The 25,801-nt window shown below is 41.6% G+C and overlaps 1 protein-coding gene across 4 annotated transcripts in view; it reads right to left on the minus strand.

Annotated features, from left to right (window-relative positions):
- Positions 1-2,592: 2,592 nt before the first annotated feature.
- Positions 2,593-25,801, minus strand: part of LOC147022096 (CBY1-interacting BAR domain-containing protein 1-A-like) — an 83,181-nt gene continuing 59,972 nt past the window's right edge. For all 4 annotated transcript variants that reach the window (XM_085892680.1, XM_085892678.1, XM_085892677.1 and 1 more), the window contains exons 4-7: positions 17,240-17,344; positions 16,726-16,839; positions 6,322-6,429; positions 2,593-3,516 (exon numbers count right to left, since the gene is read on the minus strand). In XM_085892680.1, coding sequence (XP_085748806.1) covers positions 3,262-3,516; positions 6,322-6,429; positions 16,726-16,839; positions 17,240-17,344 — 582 coding nt within the window. In that variant the 3' untranslated portion in view covers positions 2,593-3,261. The remainder of the gene's footprint in view (positions 3,517-6,321; positions 6,430-16,725; positions 16,840-17,239; positions 17,345-25,801) is intronic.

Genomic DNA, 25,801 nt, shown 5'->3' on the forward strand with positions numbered 1-25,801 from the left:
GGGTTTAAGTTTGGAGACTGTGCTGGTCATTCCATGATTTGAAGCCTACAGTCTTGTTCTTTTATTCTCAGGTAGCTCTGACATAGCCTGGAGGTATGTTATGGGTCGTTATCTTGCTATAGGATGAACCTCTGACCAACGAGGTGTAGACCAGAGGGTATTGCATGGCACTGCAAAATGCTGTGGTAGCCCTTTTCGTTCACGGTGACTCACTCTATGCAAGTCGCCGACTCTGGGTCCAGCAAAAGAGCCCCAGATCATCACGTTTCCTCCTCCATGTTTGACAGTTGGTGTCACACACTGAGGAACCATCCTTTCACCTCCTCGATAACATACAAAAACCCTTCCATGATTTACTGAAGATTTCAAATTTTGATTCATCGGTCCATAAAACCTTCTTCCAGTTTTCAGTAGTCTGCTGGTGGTGCTTCATGCCCCAGGCAAGCCTCTTTTTCTTATTTTGCCATCTTAGCAATGGCTTTCTTACTGCCACTCAACCTGTCAAACCTGCAGCTTGAAGTCTTCACTTCACAGTTGAAACTGAGACTTCCTTACTTTGACCAGTGTTAAGCTGTGCTTGAAGCTGCTGTCCTGTGAGCCGCCTATCACGGAAGCTGTTGACTCTCAGAAACTAGTCTTCTGATTGTGTTGTGGCTTTGGGTCTGCCAGACCTCTTCCTGTCAGTCTCCTCCAGTTTCCAAGTGACTTTTGATGGTGTAGGAAACTGTACTCACTGACACCTTGGCTTCTTTGCAATTTCTCTAAAAGATGGACCTACACCTTTAAGGGTTATCATGGTCTGTATGTCTTCCTTTGTTAATTGTCTTCTCATCATTATGGCAGCAATATACTACTTCCTGCAGTGCGATATTGTCCAAATAATGCTTCAGTGGGTGTAGCAACACAGTTTGTTCCAACACTGCTTTTATCCAGACAGAGGGTTTGTAACTGATCAATAAAAGTTAGGACACCTGGAGGAATTGTTTACATCAACTTTCAAGGCTTAATTTACTTCCATTGCTGCAGAACAGCTGCAGTTACTAACCTATTATTTGTTTCCTGAAAAGGGCCTTTTTAACAACTCTGAAATTTACATTATTTTTCAGTTTTGGTAACCTCAACTTTTTTTAACCTCTGGCAGTTTACCGCTTAGCTTTGTACCATTTCAGGTTGTTCACCGGACTTAAACTGATTAAATTTCAGTAAAAACTGGAAAAATGGGGGTGTTCTAAAACTTTTGACCGGTAGTGTATATATACACACCAGCAGGAGATGCTTACACATTGGAACAAATAACGTACCGTGCTTCCCCATTGTCTTGGGTCACTCACCTGCATTTGATTTTCCATTTATCATTTATTTATATTTTTATTTACAGATGCTTTTCAACGGTTCTGTGATTTTTTCCTGGTGTATCGGCTTCGATGTCCATTGGCACATAAAATTACCGTGCTTCCCCATTGTCTCAGGTCGCTCAACTGCATTTAATGTTTTACATATTTTCCCCCATTTATTTATATTTACATTTTCGGACGCTTTCCAATGGTTCTGTTATTTTTCTTGGTGTATCAGCTTCAATGTCCATTGGCCTGCAGAATTACCGTGCTTCCCCATTGTCTCAGGTCGCTCACCTGCATTTTATGTTTTTTCTCATTTATTTATATTTTATTTACGGATTCTTTCCAACAATTCTGTGATTTTCCCGGTGTATTGGCTTCGATGTACATCGTCCCGCAAAATTTCAGCTTTCTAGGTCGCCCAGAAGGTGCCGAACTTTAATATCAGTCAATGTGTCAGTCAGTCAGTGGTTATAACGAGCAATATATATTAGAAGATGTATTGCCTTTTGTTTTTACACAAGCATTTCAGAACAATGCAAAAACGTGTTCCTCTTTAATGTAGCCACTTCTTTATTTTTAGGGACATACGTAGTACCTTGAAATACCGTCGCACTTTCAATAAAAAGAAATTCATAACATGTGTTCCCATCTGTAACTATATGGGACATTGCCCAATCGATATAAACCAACCACATTGTCATAGTGCACATTACGTGGCATGGTGCTTTGTAAAATAATTATTTTTGTCGTAATGTGGATCGAAATAGAAAACCGCAGATACTCGAGACACATTTACACTTTACAGGAATATATGCAGTGCCGCACTCCATACTGGAGTCAAGGGATACGTACACACCAAAGTATGGATTGCGTAAGCATTACAAAGGTGCCAAAATAGTGCACAGCAGGTCCCGGGTTCAAATACCAATGGTGACTTAGTCTCTCCCACCACCCCAGCTGTCTCCTGACGCTGCGCCAACCATGGAAACGCCTGTAGAAGCCCTTATGGGGTGTTCAGAAAGGCTACGAGCGTGGACAGAGTTGGCACCCGCTATTTACGGGAATTGGTTATGGGCGAGGAAGGGGGACAAACACCGAGGGGGGTCTATTCAAATCTGGACGTTTCACTACCCCCAGGTCTTGTTAGCTTGTAGAGATGGATGACCAACTGCCACGTTTTGTGCCCTTGTGCTGCACATGTGACGAGTCTCCATCTAACGGGCCTTCGTGGCATTGTACAAAACCGAACTCGTTTTCACTAAAACAAACTTTAATTGAATTATCCACACAAGCATGAGGTGTTCGCATATGATTGCGAAGTTCAAGTTGAACGAGTACCCTGTTTACATGACTGGCATATCCAACATCGAAGTATCACAATGAGATGATAGAGTGTACGTTTTGGGTGAAGCACATATAAACGCATCATTCAATATTGTCTCTCATTGGCATCTTGTAAATACAGAACGGTCGGTCGATGCTACACTCTACATCGACATAACGTGTTCAAATACTAATGTATATGTGGTGAAGGCCACTCACTATATGCGCCCAAGTGGCTTGCAAAAGTAAACATAAAACATGTGACCAAAACAGAATGAGAAAAACACCATCACAAAAAAGCAAATGACAGTCAAAATATCAATAAGCAACAAGAGGAACTTGGCACCCTGTAAGAATAGTCTCAAATATGAATCCCTTCCCTCCCTTTCATTGTACATCCTCACAACCTTTCCTTTTTCTCTCCTCCACTCCCAGTCCTCTACCTTGCTCTCTGCCAACCTCATGCTCCTTTTCTCGAAAACATTTTTTTACATTTCCCCCCCCCCCAAACCAACGTTTGCATACATAAAAATATATGCTATTTGTTATTTTATTACTAAATTTAGAGATCATAGCAAAGAATATACAAAGTGATATGTTAGTGTTTGTATCTACGAACGAAGCTTGGCTTCACAGTTTCTTCATGTGAAACATCTTCCACCTTGCAACTTGCAATCTCATCTTCATCGTTTTCTTCTTCTTCCTCATCGTCCTCCTCCTGATCTTCTTCTTCATCCTCATCTTCTTCTTCATCATCCTCCGTGTCATCCTCAATCTCTCTCTCCTTAATGTTGCCATTGGTGTTCTCCATGAGCCGAGTGATGCCTTGCCGATTCGTTTCGGTGCTGTGTTTCTAAACCGACAATCATTGCAACAAGGCACTTGAGCACAGGAGTGAGAATATTGAATTACTTGCAATAACAATCTGAATCACAAGCAGTTTCAGGTAAGTGTTGGTGAGGTGACATAAAAAAGAGCTATGCTAAACGAATTAGGAGCATTCCCTCAAGTGAATCACTGAATGGGTGAGAGGCTGTGTTAGCCTGGCATCTGAAAGATGTGATTCGCACATTTTGTGTAGCAGGATTTAGGAGTGTGGCTCAACAAGACTGGGTTCACAAAGTTACCATGGCATGCACAGCCAATGCGGCCAAAGGGGTCAACATTCACAGCTAAAATCTAATAGCAGTCAACATTCAAGGTGGATTCATGCACCTGGTCTATTTGCATGTGTATGGATTTCCACGAGAACCGTAAAAAGCTGTTCTTTAAAAATAAAAAAATTCACAACATCTCGGCTCATGGAAGAGCACAGTGACAGAGGGTATAAAAATAAACTTACAATACAGTGGGACAGCAGGGCAAAGGTTGGAGCCAACGAGAAAGAGAACGAAGGAACAGAATAACATTGAGAGAATAGGGGAGGAAAATAAGAGGGTTGGGTTAGCTATCAGGTAAACATGCAACCAAGAGGGTTGGGTTAGCAATAGCGTTAATGGGGTAGAAAAGATTGCGCGGTGGGAAAGGGGATGGCATGCAATGGTAGTGCACTGCTTGCTTGAAGCTCTGGAGGGAAAATTGGGATTGAACTGCATCAGGAAAGTGGTTGTACAAATGGGAGAAATGAGGAGCAAAAGAGTTGAGGTGTCCATTAAGCCTGGATTTTCAACATTTAATCAGGAGTGGATTAATGCAAGAATGCATACATCCAGGAGCTTCTGAAGGTCAGAGGACAGAGAGAGGTAGACCAGGGAAGAGGTGGTTAAAAAAAACAGTAGGGGCACCGACACGCCTGTGATGTGAGAGCACTGGGCCTTGTGCTTTAGGTTCATCACAGCGAATAATCTTAAGATCCTTACATTCCATCCATTTCAGGAGAGACTGTTGTGATGTTGGGACACCAGCTCATAGAGGAGCGCAGTACTTCCTTGAGCTACAGATAATAGCCTTGTAGATTATGAGTAGTATTGGTCTTTCAAGGAATGACTTGGAGTGACAGAGGATGCACAGTCTGTGGTTGCTTTGGAGGTCAGCTTTGCGATCAAATCAGCCCAGGAGAGGTAGTGTCGGATGGTGAGGCCGAGAAGTTCAAGGGACTCAACTTCTTCCAGCCACTGGCCATGGAAATACTTAGGAAGGATAGTTTGTTGATCCATTTGGAGTGGCTTGGTGAGACTGAGATTTTCCATAATTGAAAGAGTTTCCAATTGTCAGAACAACATCCAATCAATTCCAGATCAGCAGATAGTGACACAACTGCTGTTTGTCTGTCAATTGGATGGGGGTACTGCACGACACAATATGACATCTTTTTTGATGAAGCTGGGTTCGGTGGCTCATAGGCTTACAAAGTCAAGGCTCATATAAGAGTGATGTTACTGGGTTCGGTGGCTACAAAGTCATCATGTGGCAGTGAGGAAACGTGCAGACACAGCAAAATGTGGGAATGGACAAATAAAAAAAGATGAAGAGAGGGAAATAAATGTCAAATGCAAGCAATAGAGATAGATTAGAGGAGGATTAATGGGGGTAGAAAGGATTACGAGTCGGGATGGAAGATGGTATGAGGTGGTGGTGTACCGGGACCTCCACTGGGAGAGGAGAGGAGAGGGATCCATTAACATCAACACGTTAACTGTGCAAGTGGACGAAGTTAGAAAGCCAGGGATAAAGCAGCCTTGTACTTAAGGCAGCGAGCTTAACAAGTGGAGCAGGATACTAGTGTCAAATGCCAGAGATACTGTATGTCCAAAGAGACTGCCCTAATCTCTTGTATGAGATTTAGGGTCTCCAACCATTGCTGAGAGAGAAGCAGCAGCATGTCCATAACTGAGTGACTAATTGAATCCAAACTGATGGTCAGAGATCCAGTTGTTTGTTGAAAACAACAGAATTGGCGTTTGCAGTGATAATGTATTCCATGACTTTGCTTGGATTTGGAAGTAAGCGAACGAGACTATTTGAGAGGATCTGTTTTTGCACCCTTTTTTTGAATGGCATTGATGCTAGTGGACTTCCAGGAAAATGTGAGGGGCCAAATAAGGACAGGCTCAGGAAAGCAGACAAAGGAGGAGCAAGAGTGGTAGAGTAGCATTTCATAACACAGACATTGATGCCATGTTGGTCTGACACTGATGAAGAGCCAAGGCTGGACATAATTTTATCTACCTTTCCAGGTGTGAAAGACAGCAGTGGATATGTGGGGGGTAATGTGGGGACAGAGCATGATGGGTTTGGTACATGAGATTTTTCGGTGGACATCGAGTTGACACATTCTGCCTTGTCTCAGGAAGAGGCTGAGGTGAGCCAGGGAATGGAAAAGGAGCATAGACCAGAGACAGATGTTTGTGGAATTCAATCCAGGCAGAATCAATATCAATTGCTGTGAAGATGGCAGCTCAATCCTTTTGTGAGAGGGCATTTAGCTAAAGGTTCAGGTCACTGTGCCAGTTTGATTTCTGAACTCTTCAATAAGTTCATGATCTTGTGATTATGTCTGTCTATTGATGATCAAGGCTTGGTTGCCTACTGGGTGAAACTCCCCTGAGCAAAAGAATACCAAAAATATCATTATACTTTTCAATTGCAAACGTTTGAATGTAAAATGCAAGAATAACAAATAAAAAACACTGAAGGTGCTTGTGATAGGAGGATGTACCAGAGATGGCGACCCATGGCTTGCTGATACAGAGAAGCTGAGAGAATTCTGCCGAACCACATCCAACCTTGAAGGTTGCTCAAGAGGTCGCAACAAGTTCCGAAACACCTGTATGTGTAGAAGGGAAGTCAAAAAGGAGTCCGTGACCGATATCATAGAATACAAAGGCTAATTTAGGGCTTTATGTAGACACAGAAAAAGCAGAGACAAACTAACATACTTAGGACAAGGGCGAAAGAAACTTATTACTATCATTAAAATGAATGGAAAGTGGGTTAGCCTTCTTGCTGTTCCCATACTAAGCTCATGATGTTGGGATCCCAGATTCAAATCACATGTACTATGTTTGACAGTTCACTGTTTATTAATGTCTTGCGTATATGCAATAAATCATGTACAAGCTCCACAAGCTTAAGGCATTGTAAAAATAAATCTGATAGATGTGGGGCATTCAATGTTCTAGGAACGAGATGGGTACTCACAATAGTGCAAGAAATGTCTCTTCCCTCTACCGGTTGAGTGAGGCTTTGGATAGGTACTCAACTCTCTTTCTTCCCCCTTAATTTCATGATTATTGATTCCTTCCCATTATTTCCCACAAATGACGGACGTCGTCACGTAAATCGGCATGGGTTTAACTACCCCGTCGAAATCCCACGCCACTATCGGCCACGAGGCCCACACCACCATCGGCCATATGCGAGCCTCATATACTGCATGACACCCTATATCTTGCCTCCACCACTCCCACCCCCATTATATTCCCAGTCATATGTCCACCCCAGCAAATTCCTTTCAGTTAATTCACACCGATTGTCTCCTGCCTCAAACCTTTGTTCATACAGGCCCACGGCCATAGTTTATGGGTGGTGGTGGGTATGAGGGGTTGGGGTTCTACAAATGTTCATATGATAAGTGTGTGTTTTATATGGTCTTCACTCAAGGCTCTGTCGGCTTTGAGCCTTATCTTGTCAAACAGTTGTATTTATTATTTAATATATAACTGTGCATTAATTAAATATCATTTCCCTTTAGAGGAACTTCAATTCAGGAAGAGGCCAGTAGAACCATCAAGCCTGTGCAATAGTTGCCACCTATGGTTGTTTGTGCATGCTCTATCCTTTTTAAATGCTGAGTGTCAATCAAGGAAGCACCACGTACCTTATTAAAAGTCTTTGGTATAATTTGCCCGTGGTCGGGTTCAGACCGCAAGTCGCCCAGACATAGCAGATGCTCTAGTCTGAACATTATGCCACCAAGTAATTGATCATTGTTACTCTCATTTTAGCCATTATTATAATGAAATCGTTAATTACCAGCACGAGGTTGCCATCTTTGCTTGCCATTTGGCAGGTAGACCCATCAACGTAGCAGCGACTGTTGCTTTAGGCACAAACAATCACGTGATTGGCGATTGCTATCGCACCTGCAGCTTCAATTTGGCCCATCACTAATTGGCAATTCTCGAGAAAACACCCAGCGTTCGTGGTTACCATATGTGACATTCTGTGCATGTTACATTACCATCTTGTTCCGATAACATTTTGAACGCCTCTTCGTCGATAAGTACGTGTATAAAAAGGATGGGATAAAGACAGATAAATATTCTGGATATTAGTGTGGAGGATGGATATTTTGGTTACGTGTGCCACACTCTTGAAACATATAACTCACACAAAGAGTACAAGTAGAGAAAAGGCATTAATTATTAAATGATTGGGATTATAGTCCAGGGCAATGTGGTAACATCAGATACCCAGAGTGCAGCCAGGACTGCATGACACTCAACCCCAACATTAATAATTGTGCAAGTGGAAGACAAATATGATGTATTTCAGGTATTCATTGAATAAAATATTAAAAAAAAAAAGTTATTTGGTCCCAGTAGTTTAGAAAGTGGGTGAAACAACAATATGAGCATTCTAAGAGTATGTAACGTACACCATGACAATATAAAAAGGCAAATAAAGATACAACATGACATTTCTGCTTTGATGTTAATGAGGTACCTGTTCGCATTCCTGATATATGCACGTCTCATACAGTATGGCCCTGATAAAGGCTACACTTTCATCAAAAATTTTAACCAAGTGGTTTGCAAATAATTACCCTTGCCGAAAGAGAGGGTATTGCATTTGGGTCCATGTGTTTGTCTGGTGTTTGTTTGTTCGTCCGCACAGAACTTTCGTGTTTTTCTCCACAATCACTTGTCGGATTGAGACAAAATTTTCACCATTGGTGAGACTACTCAGGTAGAATGTTTTAATGATAATTATGACGTCATAGGCCAAGTGGTGTGGAAGCCATGTTTGAAAATCGGAAAAAATTTGGACCTCTATCTCTGAAACCGCACCAAGAATAAAATTGAAACTTGGCACATGGCAAGTACTCCTCCCGGGGAATAAGTTTTTTTTTATTATGACATCATAGGTGCCTTCGTTATGACGTCATTGCATACGTAGAACGCTACATCTGATCAGTATGAAAAATTTTGAGGGTGATCTAGGGAAAATATGGTCCACAAAATGTTTTTTTTTTGATGACATCATCGGTCACGTGATTCGGCAGCCATGTTGTGTTGTTTTTTTAAACCTTCAAAAATCTTCTGTGAAATGGCTGAACCAGTCATCACTGCCAGCATTTTTAAAGTGGCAGTTCTAATTATGTCTCTTATTAATTACATAGCACATCAGTACACAAATGCCACATAAAGTACACCACACAAAACAAGTCCTGGTGAGGGTCTGCAATCTCTGATTGCTCATTTTCTTGTTGGATTTGTAATGCCAATTTAGATTTTGATAACCATGCCTGTCTTTACCTCCGCCACCAACGGTGGACGGAGGTTATGTTTTCTCCCCTGTCTGTTTGTCTGTCTGTATGATATCTCAAAAAATTATGGACAGATTTTGACGAAACTTGGTGGACAGGTTGGTTGTGTGACAAGGAAGAATTGTTTAGATTTCGGTGAAGATCCAGATCTGGATACTAGAATTTTCTAACTGATTCTTCACCATTAAGAGATCAGGCCATAAATGACATATCACATGATATCTCAAAAATATTTTCGATGGGTTGTGACAAAACTTGGTGAATGAGTTGGGTAAGTGACAAGAGCAAGCCAATTCGATTTTTATGAAGGTCTAAATGCAGATCCAGCCTATCAGTGGGATACGAAACAGAAACTGTTCAGCCTAACGGAGGTATGCCCTCGACTGAGTGCTGTTCTAGTTCTATAATGGAACTTGATTTGAAATGCTTGTACAAAAACGTTGGCAGACATTGGAAATATTCTGTGATGCAAATTTCACAACCATCCTGTTAAACAAACAACATATTATTTGCATAAAATGAATTCACATTTGACAGTGCACAAACACGTCAGCAGACCAAGAAAATATAAAATGCACTTAGCAATGAGTCAGACCATGCCTATGGACATCCCATGCAGAATAATAGTTAATTTATCCAAACTGATAGAATGTGTCATCGTGTTCTGCAGTTTCATAAAGATGAGTTGAGGGAATAATTGCAGCATATGCTTCGTACAGGAAAATGAGACAGCAGTGTTTATTTCCATGAAGTATTTAATTATTCTATCATTCAACATTATTAAATGTCAAGCTCTCATTACTTTTCTCATAAGGTGTGACCTCGTCAGAGACAATAACAAAATAACGATTGCAAGACCACAAAAGGGCAGCAACAACATTGGTATTAATTCTACACTTCATTAATTCAGAATCCTCCATCAAACACCAGAGAAAGAATCATGGTAGGCAGAAAGGTCATCACCACTGTGCTATTCAGTGGCTCAACCTTCAATCAGTGGCATGGACAAGGTGTGAGCATAATTAAATGAAAAAATAAATTGGTCCAGAGTGCAACCTTATTGTTCATAGCACTACTGGTGGAGGTGTATTCATTTCTTGTCCAAAATTGGAGGACTGCAAAGATGTACTCAAATGAATTATTCTTGCGGGAATGTTACCTTATTGTCTATTGATGAACATTTGCACAATTGGCCTGTCTATTGCAGATCTGTGGCCAATTCATTTTTCAATAATATAGCTCGTAAAATATTTTACATTTAAATAAAAGCAAAAACTATTATGAAGCTAAACTAGATATATAAAGTATATAAGTAGAAGTTTATGAGGAAAATGTGAATGAAAAAAACTATGAGAATAATTTAAATGTTGCAGTTCTTTGTTCATTTGTACACAGCACAAGGCTGTGGGGTAGCATCATTGGTCGAGGGCATGGCTTTGTTGCTGATGCAATTCCCTCTGTCGGTGAGTGTAGGAAGTTGTAATTTGTTGATGGTGCTGGGGATAGCTCGCCTACTCTTCACGAAGAACATCATGGGATCTTTAACATCCGCCAACGAATGCTGGCAGAAATGATGTCCAGTTTAACATCCATCCGAGGGACGGCACACACATTGATGGATCACCCTGCCCGAGAAGCACCCGGATGACAGTTTATAGCTGGGTCGGGATTCAAACCCAGGCTAGACAGTGTACCTCTCGGCAATCCTGTCAGCCCAATGTTGCAGCACATATCGTTTAGGATGTTTGCAAATGTTGGAATGTACAACAGGCATTTTAAAGGCAATTTTCCTTGCGAGAGCAGGGGTTAGCCTTACGGGCCCCATGACAATCTTCTCCACTTTGCCATATTTTCTGCATCTCCCGTTGTTAACCCCCTTACCCACATTTCTTCTTCCACCACCTTTCGCTAAGTCTTTCTCGGTCTTCCCCTTCCTTGACTTCCTTCTACATTCATTTTCATCACTCTTCTTACCCAGTCACTTTCATCCTTCCTCAACACATGACTCAACCATCTCAACCTGTTTCTCTTCACAACATCCATCACATGCTCTATTCCCATCATTTACTGCAATTCATCATTTGTCTTCCTCTCTCTCTCAACGATATTTACAACTCAACGATACACATCCACCAAACCATTCTCATTTCCACCCGGTGTGTACCCCAGTTTGGAATAGGTACACCGTATCCCTGTATGTCGTAAAAGGTGACTAAAAAGGTTGGCATCAAGAAGGGCATCTGGCCATAAAACATTGCCTCAAAAAGGGAACCATGATGAGTAAAATTATAAGTGTAGGAATGTGTATAACAATATTAAGTTATATATTAAAGCTTAAGGCCCAGTCACACCTTGACGTTTTAGCCAGCGATGGCAACGTATTAAAATTTATGAAAAACGCTGGCTTACGTTGAACTTTTGATGTTTTTTTTTAAAGATTCGGACGTATTCATAGCGACTTGGTCTTATGCATAACGCATTAGTAACGGACACAGAACGTTTTGTTGTGTTATAGGTAACTTATACCAACGAATGCTGAACCTGTTGTCGGCCTTCACAACCTATGCCCAACGATAGTCTAACTTAGGCATAGCGCGTTGCACGCATCGCCGACGATGTCGTGACGTAGCCTGTTAAAAGGCTGACGCACAACGATTCGAATCATAACTGCCGTAGAAATGGAAGCGTCAACATCGCAGTCACACCTTGGCGATCTTGCCAGCGTATGCCGACCTAAGAAAAATGTGTCTAAAACGTTGGGGCACGTCAAATACGGTATGAGTAAGTTTGGTATACGTGAGTAGAACGCTAAAGTACGCTATCATACGTCGTAGTAAGTAGAGTACGTCAAGAAATTTTAAACATGTTCAAAATTTTACGACGTACTTGGCATATGACACACGTTCCGCATGCGATGGGGATAAGTTGTACACACGATATGCGGACGCTTACACACGTCCACAAAGGCTACTTATAAGCAACTCAAAAGTCGAAGCACGTCGCGGTAATGTCTTTTTTTACGCGAAACTTATTTCTAACTTGTGTTTGACGTGCTTTGAACCAATTCTTTACGTAGTCCCAACACACATTGACGTATGTAGACGTATTCCAATGACGTCTTCCGGTCGACAAAAAAAATAAATGAACGTGTTTCTAACTTACAACTGCCATATAAAGACGTGTTCCCTGTGATTTTGGGAATTGGTATATAAAAATGGTGTTCATAAAAGGGGAACCCAACAGTGTTTTCGAGTCCTTTTTGAGTCGATGTCCATGTCAGCAGTAACAGTATCAGTATCAGTATTAGTATTAGTAGTAGTTTGTTCATGTTGGCAGTAGTAGGTGAGTGTGAGGGGGAGGGTGTGGGTTATGATGGATCCTCCTTGCGTCCGCGTGTCCACAGGTAGGAGACGTCTTTGCACCATTGTTCGAAGTTCTTCGCGGCTAATTTTTATGAGGCTTTTTCAACAATGAGCAATGGCTTGTTTTTACGATTTAGGTCTATTCATAACAGGTTGGACAAATGCACAATGAACTAATAATGTGCATAGAGCGCTTCGATAACTTATAGATACGGTATACCAACGAATAATTATCGTGCAGCCGGCGTTCACAAACTATGCCCAACGATAGCCTAACTTATCCATATTGTGCGGCAGTTTATCTTTGCCGGTGACGTGGGGTTTGCTATTCATAGGCTGCCACTCAACGATTTAAATGACTGCATCTCCACTATTGAAAGTAGACGCTTGCGCTCAACAATTGTATTTTTTTTACACTCAACGACTTTTAAACGGTACCACTCAGCTATTTTCATTGTTTACAATGAACGATTTAAATTGCTGTCACTCGCCTTTGTTTTTTGACACTGGCGCTCGGAAATTTTAATCGTTTCTATTGAACGTGCTAAATCGCTCAAACTCCACTATTGAAAGTAGATGCTTGCCCTCAACAATTGGATTTTTTTTACACTCAATGACTTTTAAACGGTACCACTCAACTATTTTCATTGTTTACAATGAACGATTTAAATTGCTGTCACTCGCCTTTGTTTTTTGACGCTGGGGTTTGGAAATTTGAAGCGTTTCTTCTGAACGTGTTAAAACGCTCAAACTCGACTATTTTAAATAGACGCTGCCGATGGACAATTGGAATCATAGCCGAGCTAGACATCGAAGTGTGAACATCCTCGTCATGCTGAAGAAAAGTTTGAAGAATGCTGCATATAAGTGTCCTGGCCGTGGCCGTGGATGCTGACGCAAGGACGATTCATTATACCGACGTCTTTCAGCCTCTGAGTAACTTAAAAGTAACGTCTGTCGACGTGTGGCAACGATCGCGTAACGTGCCAACAACACGTTAATCATAGGTTAGAAATAAGTTTCGGGTACGCTAAACATTACCTCGGCGTGTCTCAACTTATGATTAACTTACAAGTAGCATGTGCTGACGTCTGTCAACGATCGCAGACCGTGCATACAACTTGTGGCCAGCGTAGCGGAACGTGTGAGTCATACGCCGGCATACGTCGTGAAATTTCAAGCATGCAAAAATTTGAGGACAACCGAAAAGTACAACGTTTAAAGCCAGCGTACTACGACGTATGGCAGTGTTTTTCAGCGTGCTCTCAATGTTATCAAAACTTACCCATAACGTATTCAACGTGTGCCAGCGTTTTAGAAAAAAAATTCAAAAATCGGCATACGTTGGCTAAAACGTCAAGGTGTGACTGGGTCTTTACATAAGGAAGTGCCGGCATGAGACAGTAACACAGAGACCGAGTCTACACGATCAGTTCAGCCGGAGCACAACATATTCCTGGGTGGAAAATAAAACTTCCCGATGAACAGCGGCTGTGCCGGCACCAAGTGTAAATGTATACAAAAAGAGTACACTACGCAAGAGCATAGGACATCACACCTAAAGTGTACCAGATGGAACTTGTAAATTGAGCAATGACTCAAAACTGAGAGCGCTATCATCTCAATTTATTTTGCACTAAATCCTAATGCGGAAACTCTCTATCACTATATTCAAATGTGAGCTCCACTAACAGTACAGATGATCAGGCGCAAGCTAATGAGCGTTGAAAACACAGGCCAGGATGCAGATGAAGGAAGATGGCTCAACAATTGGTTCATTGCTGCAGCATTGAAGTGTAGCTCGAATGAACAGAATTTCTAAATTGCAACACATACTGTTTGACAGTCATGGCTATGCTTGGTAAGAGCCATTGTCATTGTTTTTTTGTTTATAATCTAGCCAGATGGAAGAGGAAGGAGACAAGGAGATAAAGTGGCAATGCACTGACCGTGGGGCACAACAAGACTAAAGCTCCAGGGTCATGGCATCGAATAACACCTATTTTCCTCTGAATACCTGAAACAGTAGCCACAACAAGCAAGGGGAAAAATTAACAGGAAAGGAGGGAGGGAAGTAGATGCAACACAATAACCTGCAAATAAGTGGGTTGGATTTGGTATGGTTAATGGGGTAGAAAAGATCAAGAGTAAGGATGGGTGGTGTCCCGTCTGACAGGAGATGGCGCTGCTCTGTCTGCTTGAAGCCCTGGAAGGCAGAGTGGGAATTAACAGTCTCCAAAAGACAGTTCTATAAATGGAAGAAAAATTTGAACACAAGAGTGGAGTTGAGTGGAAATCCTTGATTCTGGGGGTTAACCTCTAGACTGCAGAGGTACTGGAAGAACACGTGCATCCTGGAGAAGCTGCGGAGGGTTAGTTAGGAAGGATATGACAGCAGAGGGAGCTCGACCAGAGGAGAAGGGGTAAATGATACAGTGAGGCCACCGATTTGAGAGAATTGTGGATAGGTTACCAAAAAGGGGTAAAACAATTGGCTGCGCACTGCAAAAGGATCATACGTTTGCTCCTTTTATGCCCTATGTTGGCTTTTTGGTGAGTTTTCATTTTGAAAAGAGATTTCAGAGACTGTATTGAAAACTTTGCTCGTTTAAACACTTCATTATGAATAGTTGAGCTACAATTGCTCCCACCAACTTGTACCCTGTAAAGTCAATTTTAGAGCCTTCTACTTACCTTCAAGGTAGAGTGAATGCTGTTTCCCACTGAAGTTTCTCTTCCTAATTATGTCCACCTGCACTAATGTGTATGGCACACTAATGGATCGTGGGCTGAGTCTTTAAAAAAATGCATTTCTGTTGTCAATTCCATGGGAGTACTTCATATTCACACCATTGTCAGGATATGAACCACCTATCACAAATACTGATGTTCGTTTTCATAAAGATTGAGTGTTTTGCAGAATTTTTAATTAGAAAATCACCAGATGTCCTAGTAGAATCGAATGATGACGTAATAATTAGTAGACCAATCACAACTGATGTCTTTGTCAGAATCATAAAAACAGCAAATCACGGGGTCTCTAATAAATAAGAGACCTCGTGATTGGTTGTTTGATAAATAGAGATACATGAAAAACAGCCATTCACGAGCATCTCTCGATGGCCTGCTGAATGCATGTGGTGGAAGGGGCTAAAGGGAAGAGAATTACTTTTTCTGGTGTGAGCTGGATGAAATTTGCGAAAGGTTTTCAGCAGTGGAAATCTACTGGAAGCATAGAAGCTGAAATTGCCAAATATACTGGAGAAAAATTTGAAATTGAACTCTATAAAGTACCAGAAAGACTTGCTGCAATCACCATCGGATATAGATATCATTGAGAGTGCTACATGCGTTAAACCAATAAATCAAAGATTGAGAGAGCGACAAGGAAGTTAGGAGATTTGATAATTGTGAACGTGAGTACACAACAATAAGTCAAGATTTACTGATATATATATTGACTATACTGCCCGTATGTTTGGGTATCTGCCCTCTCCCCTTCACCCCCCCCCCCCCACTCTCGATCCCTCTCTTGCCATTGGATCTATTTACAATTTACTGGACAGATTATGGCATAATGGTTGATAAACAAATGCAAATATTCCACTGAAATGCAAATAAAATGTTCATGAATACATGGTTATGAGGGGAGATTTCTTCCTTAGTAACTGATATGAAAAGTATCCTTTAATATATAGCGTTTAATGTATGACAAAGTCCTCAGTAATTCCTTATTTCACTTTTTCTTGCACGAGTCATGGTTCAAAATCACCAAAAATACTGTTATGTCCCCGTTGCTTGGGAAAACAGGTTCTTGGCAACAATTTTTTATATACTGCTATGTTTTTGGCAAGTTCTCATTAACACTCAATTTTCAGACTGAAGAACATGTTGTTTTTGCTTCAGATACACCGATTCAACATATTTCGCATGGTCCAAGGTACTCCCAAGGTGGGGACTATGAAACTCAAAATTTAAGCAAGAAAACAGGCTTCGGCACACGGTGCATAAGTGATGCACTGCAATTTGCAAAAACTTGATAAAGACAGTAGGCAGCATGTAATTTTTGTGAAGGATGACTGCATGTAATTTACACCCTGCATCTTCTGAAAATTACTTTATTCGGTAAATGATTGATCACGGTATGTTTAAAATTGATGAGTAGAATTAATAGACATCCATCCCCTCTTCCCTTCTCTCCTGTTTATACCTGAAGGTCAGAGTCTTCATCCACATTGTCGATGCACTGGAATGCATTCGAGTACAGCTCCAGGGCCTTGGAATGGAATAACAACTCAATGTGCACAAAGTCACATAAGATGCGCTGTGGCACACACCGGAAGCATAGCAAACCAGCCAAAAGGATTATTTTTCAAAATATAGCAATGGTGGTATCTTCAAAATCACTTAACATATCTAATATCATAAAACCAATATCATCAAATCAGTTGGTTTACTGATATTGAAATTGTCAATTTAAACATTTCTAATCTCGTATAACCAATGAGCAATACAATTTTGAGGGAAGGTTTATTAAATCTCAAAGTAAAGGCAAATAAAGACATGTTTCCAGCATGGTTACTATATTTTGGTGAGTTAACATGTTTAAATTTCAAAGTAAATTTCTATGATGTGTGGTACTGCATTGCAATAGCAAAGAATGCCCAAATGAAAAGGAACAATCTCAGCACAACAACCATATCATTGACAACATAAATACACACCTTTATGTCCTTCATCTTTTGCAGTGCAAACTCATCGATCATCTCCTCCAACTGCCGAACGCTGCGTGTTGTGTCCACCCTGGTTCTCTGCAATTCCATCTCGGCCTGACAGAGCAACAAACAAGCTGGGTAAGGCCATCCACACGTTCCAGTCTAAGGTACAAATGTCTGGGAAAGGATGCCATTTCTGATTTATTGTACAAAAAATTGTTCCAAACGAGAATGCACTTGAGAGAGGTGTTTCGTCATGCTGTTGTTTTCTCTTTGTGCAGTTGTACTGCCCCAGAGGGTTCTCACCTACACGGTCGTGTGGCTGCAGTGTTAGTAAATATAGTCCTGCACTAATTTAAATGTTATTTTTCCTTGTGAGCTCAAAGTTGAACTCATCTGAAACATTCACAATATGAAGCTCTGTGCCAAATTGGGAAATTTTGGCTGCCATCGTTGTCCAGTTATTCTGCCGAAAAACAGAAGAACAAACATACAGACTGAATCATCACAATACTCATACACTCGGCCGATGACCACGGCATGAGTAAATATAAGGTACTAGTACTGGAATGAAGATATGTTATCTTTTTTATACAAAGGGTCTAGGCTTTAACAAAAAGCAGCAGGTTAACAGACTACCAAAGGATTGAGTGAGATGGACATACACAATCAGGAATGTTGGAGTAACACAAAAACGAATAACAATGGCCTGGAGAGGACCAGAGAGGGAAAGAATGGTAAAGAATCAGTGTGTGTAGAAGACATCGTGGATGTGCATGGGTGAGTGCATGAGGTAGTGCGGGGCAGTGCATTTGGAAGACTCAAATGAGGAGGATGATACAATAGTTGCAGGGTGCTGATGATTCCACAATCAGGAGAATAAGTGGACAAATGGAAGCAGTTGGGTAAGTAGCCTAGATTTGGGGAGGGCGAGTCAGCAAGGGCCTCTTGAGGAGCACGTGTGACCTGGGATAGCAATGTGAGGGCATAGGTAGTAGAGGCAGGAGGAACAAGGGCAAATGAAAGTTTGTTGAAAATAGAGGGCCCACTAACTTGCTGCCAATGGCAGAGTATCAATCGCTGGCAATTTACCTCCTGTCTTTAGATGCCAATGGTGTGGAAGGCCTTGTTTTCAACCAGTTGAAGAAGAGCAAGGTGGAAAGCAGGAGCACCAGAGTAGATGATAAATGGGGTTTCTGGGATGCCCATTCAAATGAATAGGGGAACAGGAAAAAACTTTCTGACCCAAGCCCCAAAAGCTCAAAATAGGAGACTCATTTTCTCCCCACCTATCCCCTTCCCTCCCATACAAGCAAATGTGAAATTGAGACTCATTTCCTCCCCTCCCATACAAGCAAATTAAATTTAAAATTAAGACTGAAAGATTGAGACTTACTGATTAAAGCACTTCTTCCCTTTCATATTTTCATTACACTCTTATTTATATTTATATATCATTATATTTTCATCTTATTTATATTTCATTAAACTGATATTTAATTATATATAACCAACGAATATTTGTCCATGTTCTACTTTAGGGAATAACTTAATTTTCTTACAACATTCATTTCCATCGAGTATATTCACAAAGAATAACTTGGAACTTGGTTCTTGGTTTGTGTCTTTGTTGTGCAGAAATAAAATGATAAACTTCTTTTAATGCTCTTATTTGACCACCTCCTGAGTCACACATTATTTTTCCCAAGCCCCACCCTCTTTTGTGAGGACCACCTACTCTTACATCATTTCCAGTTAATCTTTGCCTCACAAGGCTTGTCTGGGCTTGCCCAGGGAATTTCCAAAGGAAACCACCCCCACCAGTCTGTCTATAAAGGCTTGAAACCCAGACTGAATATAAACATATTTTTACTTTTACTGAGAATGGACTGCTGTGCTGAGCTTGAGTGGGATGACTTTGGAGTTCCTTGGAGCTCTACTACTTGTATGGAACTAAACCTTCAAGTTGATGAACTGGATTCAAACCTCTTATCTATTGAGGTAAGATTTTCTTTTCCTATTTACAGAGTTTGATTTAAGCATATAATCATTTAATAATTAAATCACTTAATTAATACACTAATATTTTCTCTCACAGGAAATTGTATCTGAAATACAAAATGAAAATGCTGCTTTTGCCACAACTTGGGGTGAAATTGTTGGTTTGGTTGAAGACCTTGTGAGTGACCAAAACACACAGAACCAGCTCCACATTGATGACCCAACCAAAGAGTTATACCTTGGAGACCCACAAAAACCTGAAAGAGTTTTACATCGATGGTACTCATTGTGAGTTATCAATACAATACCCACTGAACAAGTTATACCTTGATGAACCAGAATAAACGTTTTACCTCGGAGACTCACGATTTTTTTTTTAAATCAGTAAAGGAGTTATCCTTGGTGGTTTTGAATATGAACACTACCTCAGAGATCTCACAAATGTTGAAAAAATCAGTAAATGAGTTCTGCCTTGATGGTTTAAATAACTACCTTGGAGACTTGGGAAAAGGGTTCTACCAAGATGGTTCTAAATATTGTTGCGAATTTGCGCCCGCCGGCGTGCGAACGGCCATGTAACTCGAATCGCGGCACGTCGCCCACCGGACGGACAATTCACTCGCGACCCTCTCGGAACAACGCCGGGAGCGAGTCACGGGTGGGGGTTTAACCTCACCACGATCGTGCCAATTGCCCACCCGCGCAGGATAGGGTTGCTCGCCAAATTCGATCTACCTAAGTACCTGCGCGAATGGTCGACCGGGCGATCGTACCACACCACAAGCCGACTCCGGACACGAACCGCTTAAGCGGTCCGTTCCGTGCTACAGTGATAACCGAGCGGTGTTATCGTCGGCCTTGACGGTTCCGATTAATTACCGGGATGTTGCACCCACTACGAACCCCTTACGTGAAGCAGGATAGAGAGTCAAACAAAGGAAAGGACGCAGCGAAACGGGGAACAAGTTCACACAAGCACGTTTAATTCACACAGACCAGCACGGAAGGCACGTATTTACAGTCACAATAATCAAAATGCACATATAAAGCAAAAGCAAGAGTTAAAACCAAATACGCATACAGACGGCAACACTTAAAACAATACTACTTTAAGGACAGGCGCCAACACACATTTACACAAAAGCAAAATAAATGATTGAAAGAGCGTGACCGTAGAGAGCTTCCCAAGCTGGTGTCCACCGTGATCTGGCTCCGCCAGCACTGCCGATCCCCTCAAGGCGCCCTCGGTCCGGAGCGACCCAACCAGCATGGTCCGGCGAGCGAGGTCAAGTCTGCGACCCTCCGCGTCCGCTCGCGCTTCTCCTCAGGAACTCCACTCAGCTCTCCACGCTCGTGTTCAGCCTTTCCCGCCGAGCTCTCCTCACTCGCTCGCGTTCGGCCTTTTCCCACCGAGCTCTCCTCACTCGCCCGTGTTCAGCCTTTCCCGCCGAGCTCTCCTCACTCGCTCGCTTTCGCGTTCGGCCTTTTCCCACTGAGCTCTCCTCACTCGCTCGCGTTCAGCCTTTCCCGCCGAGCTCTCCTCACTCGCTCGCTTTCGCGTTCGGCCTTTTCCCGCCGAGCTCTCCTCACTCGCGTTCGCGTTCGGCCTTAAACTCAACTTCACTGTCCTTCACGTTTTCATTCCGCCCCTTTTTATTTAGCAAGCCCCGCCCCTTGCACTCGCGTTCTGCCCCCTTTTCACAAAGCCCCACCCCCTCTCAACTCACGCTTCTCAGGAACTCCACTCAGCTCTCCACGCTCGTGTTCAGCCTTTCCCGCTGAGCTCTCCTCAATCGCTCGCGTTCGGCCTTTTCCCACCGAGCTCTCCTCACTCGCTCGTGTTCAGCCTTTCCCGCCGAGCTCTCCTCACTCGCTCGCTTTCGCGTTCGGCCTTTTCCCACCGAGCTCTCCTCACTCGCTCGCGTTCAGCCTTTTCCCGCCGAGCTCTCCTCACTCGCGTTCGCGTTCGGCCTTAAACTCAACTTCACTGTCCTTCACGTTTTCGTTCTGCCCTTTTTCTTCAGCGAGCCCCGCCCCTTGCACTCGCGTTCTGCCCCCTTTTCACAAAGCCCCACCCCCTATCAACTCCCGCCCCTCTTTCCAGAACATGCTGGAAACTTCCGGAAGGAGGGGTCTTCCGCCCAATCGGCGACGCTCGCACCGCCGTGGCATTCTTCCTCTTCCCTCGCAGGGTGAAATCCACTGCGGCGGCGCCATTCGTTCGGGGAGGGGGGGGAACAGGGGCCGCCTGCTTTGCCTCGTCGAAGGCAAGGCCTCTGGCAACCGTGTGCCGAGTCAGAACGCGGTGGTTGTTAAGGTGGCGTGATTTAGTGGTGGTTGTTGTTTGCGTGGAGGTTTGTGGCAATGGTGGCTCAAAATAACGATAGATAAAGAAAAACTGCCAACTAAAGCGTCGCAGCCCGAATGAATCACACATATTCCCTCTAAACAACGGGTTTAGGCTAACTACACATGTACCTATGGAGATATCTCACCTGAAGGGCCTTTATGGTGTAATGCGTATTTCCACAGCCATAACAATATGAAACCTACCTTGGAGACTCTCAAATTTTGAAAAAAAATCAGGAAATGATTTATCCCTTGGAGACTTTGTAAGTTGGTTTTATTTTGGAGACTTGAAATGTGGGTTCTGGCTTGATAACTCACAATGTGATGCATATCTTGGAAACTCAACAGGAATGTGGTTATACCTTGGAGACTTGGAAAGTTGGGTTTATTTTGGAGACTTGAAATGTGGTTTCTACCAAGAAGACTCTTGGGGACTAAACCTATCGATGTGGTTCTTTGTTGGATGGTGCTTGATGAGAGCAATATCAAGAAAGTTCTGGGAAGAAAGTGCAGGAAAGTTATTACTCCCCCTTTCTTCTTCATCAAACCTGAAAGTCTTAAAAGACAAAATTGGAAGAAGAGAAAAAAAACATTAAAAAAATATATATATTGTTGAAATACGTATTTAAAAAAAATATTATGTTGGGATAGGGTTGGGTTAGGGTTGGAATTTTGAATGTGAGGGTTAGGGTGGGTTTGGGTTGGGTTGGGTTGGGGTTGGGTTTGGGTGGCTGAGGGTTGGGTTGGGTTAGGGTGGGTTTGGTTTGGTTGGGTTGGGTTGGGTTAGGGTGGGTTTGGGTTTTTGAATGTGAGGGTTAGGGTTGGGTTGGGGTTGGGATTTTGAATGTGAGGGTTAGGGTTTGTTTCGGGTTAGGGTGAGTTAGGGATGGGTTGGGGTTGATTATGCTCCCTGTTATATTATCTCACACACACACACACACACACACACACACACACACACACACACACACACACACACACACACACACACACACACACACACACACACTAAGCCTTGACTATGTAGTTGAGGATTCTGTGTTTGGGGTTCACAGATCTAAGAACGTCCCCCATTGCACGCACACCAACAAACAAAAGTTAAGCCTTGACTGACTATTCAGTTGAGGATTCTGTGTTTGGGGTTCACAGATCTAAGAACATCCTCCTTGACACACAATACATATATATATATATATATATATATATATATATATATATATATATTTTTTTTTTTTTTTTAAAATTCAACCCTTGGCAGATGCACCTGTTATACACCTCTGACTTGGTCCTCAAGTGTCCATAAAGGTGTATAGTAGAGGGGAGTGAAGCGCCAACCTATTGCTCCCATGAGTATTATCTGCTTAGTTTTGTCTTTTGTAATTCCTGTGAATAAAATGAACCTAAAATCTCTTCCCCCTTTAAATCACATAATTTATAAGTCCAAGGAACTGTACTGACGACACCAACAATTTAAAAAACTTAATTTGTCCATCGCTTGGTATATAACCTTTTTCAAAATGAGATTTCCACCTGTATATTCTCACTATATCACCAACTTTGAACTTAGCCTTTCTGGCATTAATCTCTTTTTCATATTTTAATTTTGTAAATGTTTCTGATGGTTCAAATTTCATTGAGGTATGAATCATATCATTGTACTTATCTACAATGTCCTGAATTAAAGATAACCATTGTTGAGAACCGAATTGAGTGAATTTTTTAGATTGTCTCTCTTTTAAAGTGCGATTAAAATGCTCAATAACAACCGTTTTTCCTTCATTAAAGGTGCTGTATAATGTAATGTTATTTTAAAGAAAATTCATAAATGTTTTGTTGTAGAACTCTGTTCCCTCATCGGTCCACAATTTTTTCGGTTTTCTCTTGCTTTTATTGAATATCTGTTAGAAAGCTAACATAAGAGTATTACCTGTTTTGTTTTTCAAAGGGACAACCCACGCATATCTACTCCTCAAATCAATAATGGTTAAAGCATACTTGTACCCCTTATCATTATTGAGTTCAATCAAATCAGCAGACCAGATATAATCAACTTCCTTGGAATAAACCTTCCTTCTATGAAACTTTGTGATTATTGGTTTATGTAATTCATCAGCTAATTACTCTTCAATCTTTATGACATCATTAGAGCCGATAAGTTTTTTTTTTTTTTTTTGAATTTCCAAGCCCAAGTTTCAATTTAGCACTGATCATCTTCTTCACGATGAACCTATCACCTTTTTCTCTCAAGGTTGGATTTTGTATCAGAGACAAATTATACAACATTTCTCTATCGGCTTCATGTTTTTCTTCCAATATTGTGCTATTTCCATAATCAATATCGTGCCTCATGCACACTTCATCAACCCTATTGATAGGTTTGCTCCACGGTTTAGGATTGTCACCCTCATCTAATCTTTTATTCAAGTTTGTTCCTGGACCACAGAAAGAATACCCTGGTAGATGTAATTCCCCTGGTATTCCAGTTGTTGTAAATTTACTTCCTGATAAAAAACTTTTGTATATCTCCCCCTCATTTGTGTTTGGTGATGAATTCACTCTTTTTGAGCCACACACTGAACATGTACCTTTTTGTATAACCCTATTATTTTTGCTTTTAACATAAGACATATTTTTACTCTTGGTTTTCTTTCTACATTTGAGACAATAACTCATTTATTTATGTGAAAAATTCCTACAGAGTGCGAAAACCTTTTTAGTTTCCAACATGCACATTTGAATCTTCATTTTTAAAACATTAAGAATCCTTAGAAATGTGTTCACTCTCTCCTCCATTTATTTAATAAAAATTTTTTAAGACTTTAATTAAAGTCAATTACACCAACATCATCAATAATATAATCTTTTCCTTCTTTATCTCCACTTTCTCTTTTAAATCTTCTCCGTGAAACCGACGTTAATAGTCTTGACGCATATATTTCTAATAGACTTGCCAATTCTTTGTTTTCCTCCTCGGTGTGTTGAGATTGATTTATTTTCTGTAATACCTTTGATCTTTTTATAATTTCACTGATTTCCATATTTTTATATTTATTTATTCTCTCTCTGTTCTCCCTACCATCCTTCTCTCTCTCTTCTCCCTCTCCTCCTTCTCCCCTGTCTCAGTTTCTTCAACTCCTTACTCATCCCTTACAATTTCCTGAACCACTTTCACCCCATAGAATATCATACATATATTCATTTGGATTCTGCAATACTCTTGAATCCACAATTATTTTTCTCATAATAGGAAACCAATAAGATTTGTTGATGATTTCTAAAAGGGTTACTGTATATATTTCATCACCTTTAAAAGTTCATTTTTATTTAATATTTTAATCAAATCTCTATTTGTGGGGTTTTTAATATCAGTGCAAGGCCAGTTCTTAATTGAAAAATGCCCGTGTTTATGTTCCAATTCATAAGGAATGTAAAATATAACACCCTTTTCTTGTTGGTATCCTTGAATGCAAAAATTATAATTTTCTTGAAGCCTTCTTGCTGTCATTTATGTATCAGAAATATATGACAGATTAATATGATGACACATAATACCACCCCATCTTTCTGTTATTAAATCAATTTGTATTCCTCAACTTTGTATAATTATCCAATTTCCTTCCTTCTTTGTCATATAAACTATTGCTTCACAATCATATGATTTCCTATTCCTGAAATCGTGTATTTGTTTGCTAATTGTCAGGGGGTCAGGTATGGGAGCATGTGCCAGAACAGCGCGTCGCTGCGTCCACTTTCCGCCGGTACTCCAGGGGCCTCCGTCTGGCCATCCCCCAGGCAGATACCGGGCCCATCCCCATCTCCTTGAGATGATGGTCAACCTGCTGCAACCATGAGGCACGTGGTCAGCCCACTGGCCTCCTCCACTCATGAGACTCCCTCGCTGAGAGAATCTGGTGAGCAGGATCAGCGTCAGGAAAACGAGCCACATGTCCATACAGCCGCAGCTGACGCTCACGGACTATGCAGGTAACAAATCTCATCCGAGTCTCTCTCAGCAACCGCTCGTTGGACACAAAATCCGACCAGCGATAGCCAAGGATTCTCCGAAGAGACCTGGTACCAAAGGAATTAAGTCTCCGTCTCAGATCCTTGGTCAAAGTCCAAGTCTCGCACCCATAGAGCAAGACTGGAAGTACCAAGGACCTGAAGACTCAGACTTTCGTCCTCCCGCACAGGTACCGGCAGCGCCACACCCCATGATCT

The sequence above is a fragment of the Eptatretus burgeri genome, chromosome 8 (assembly GCF_056783735.1).
Source record: "Eptatretus burgeri isolate ZD-2024b chromosome 8, Ebu_testis_v1, whole genome shotgun sequence".
Taxonomy (NCBI): domain Eukaryota; kingdom Metazoa; phylum Chordata; class Myxini; order Myxiniformes; family Myxinidae; genus Eptatretus; species Eptatretus burgeri.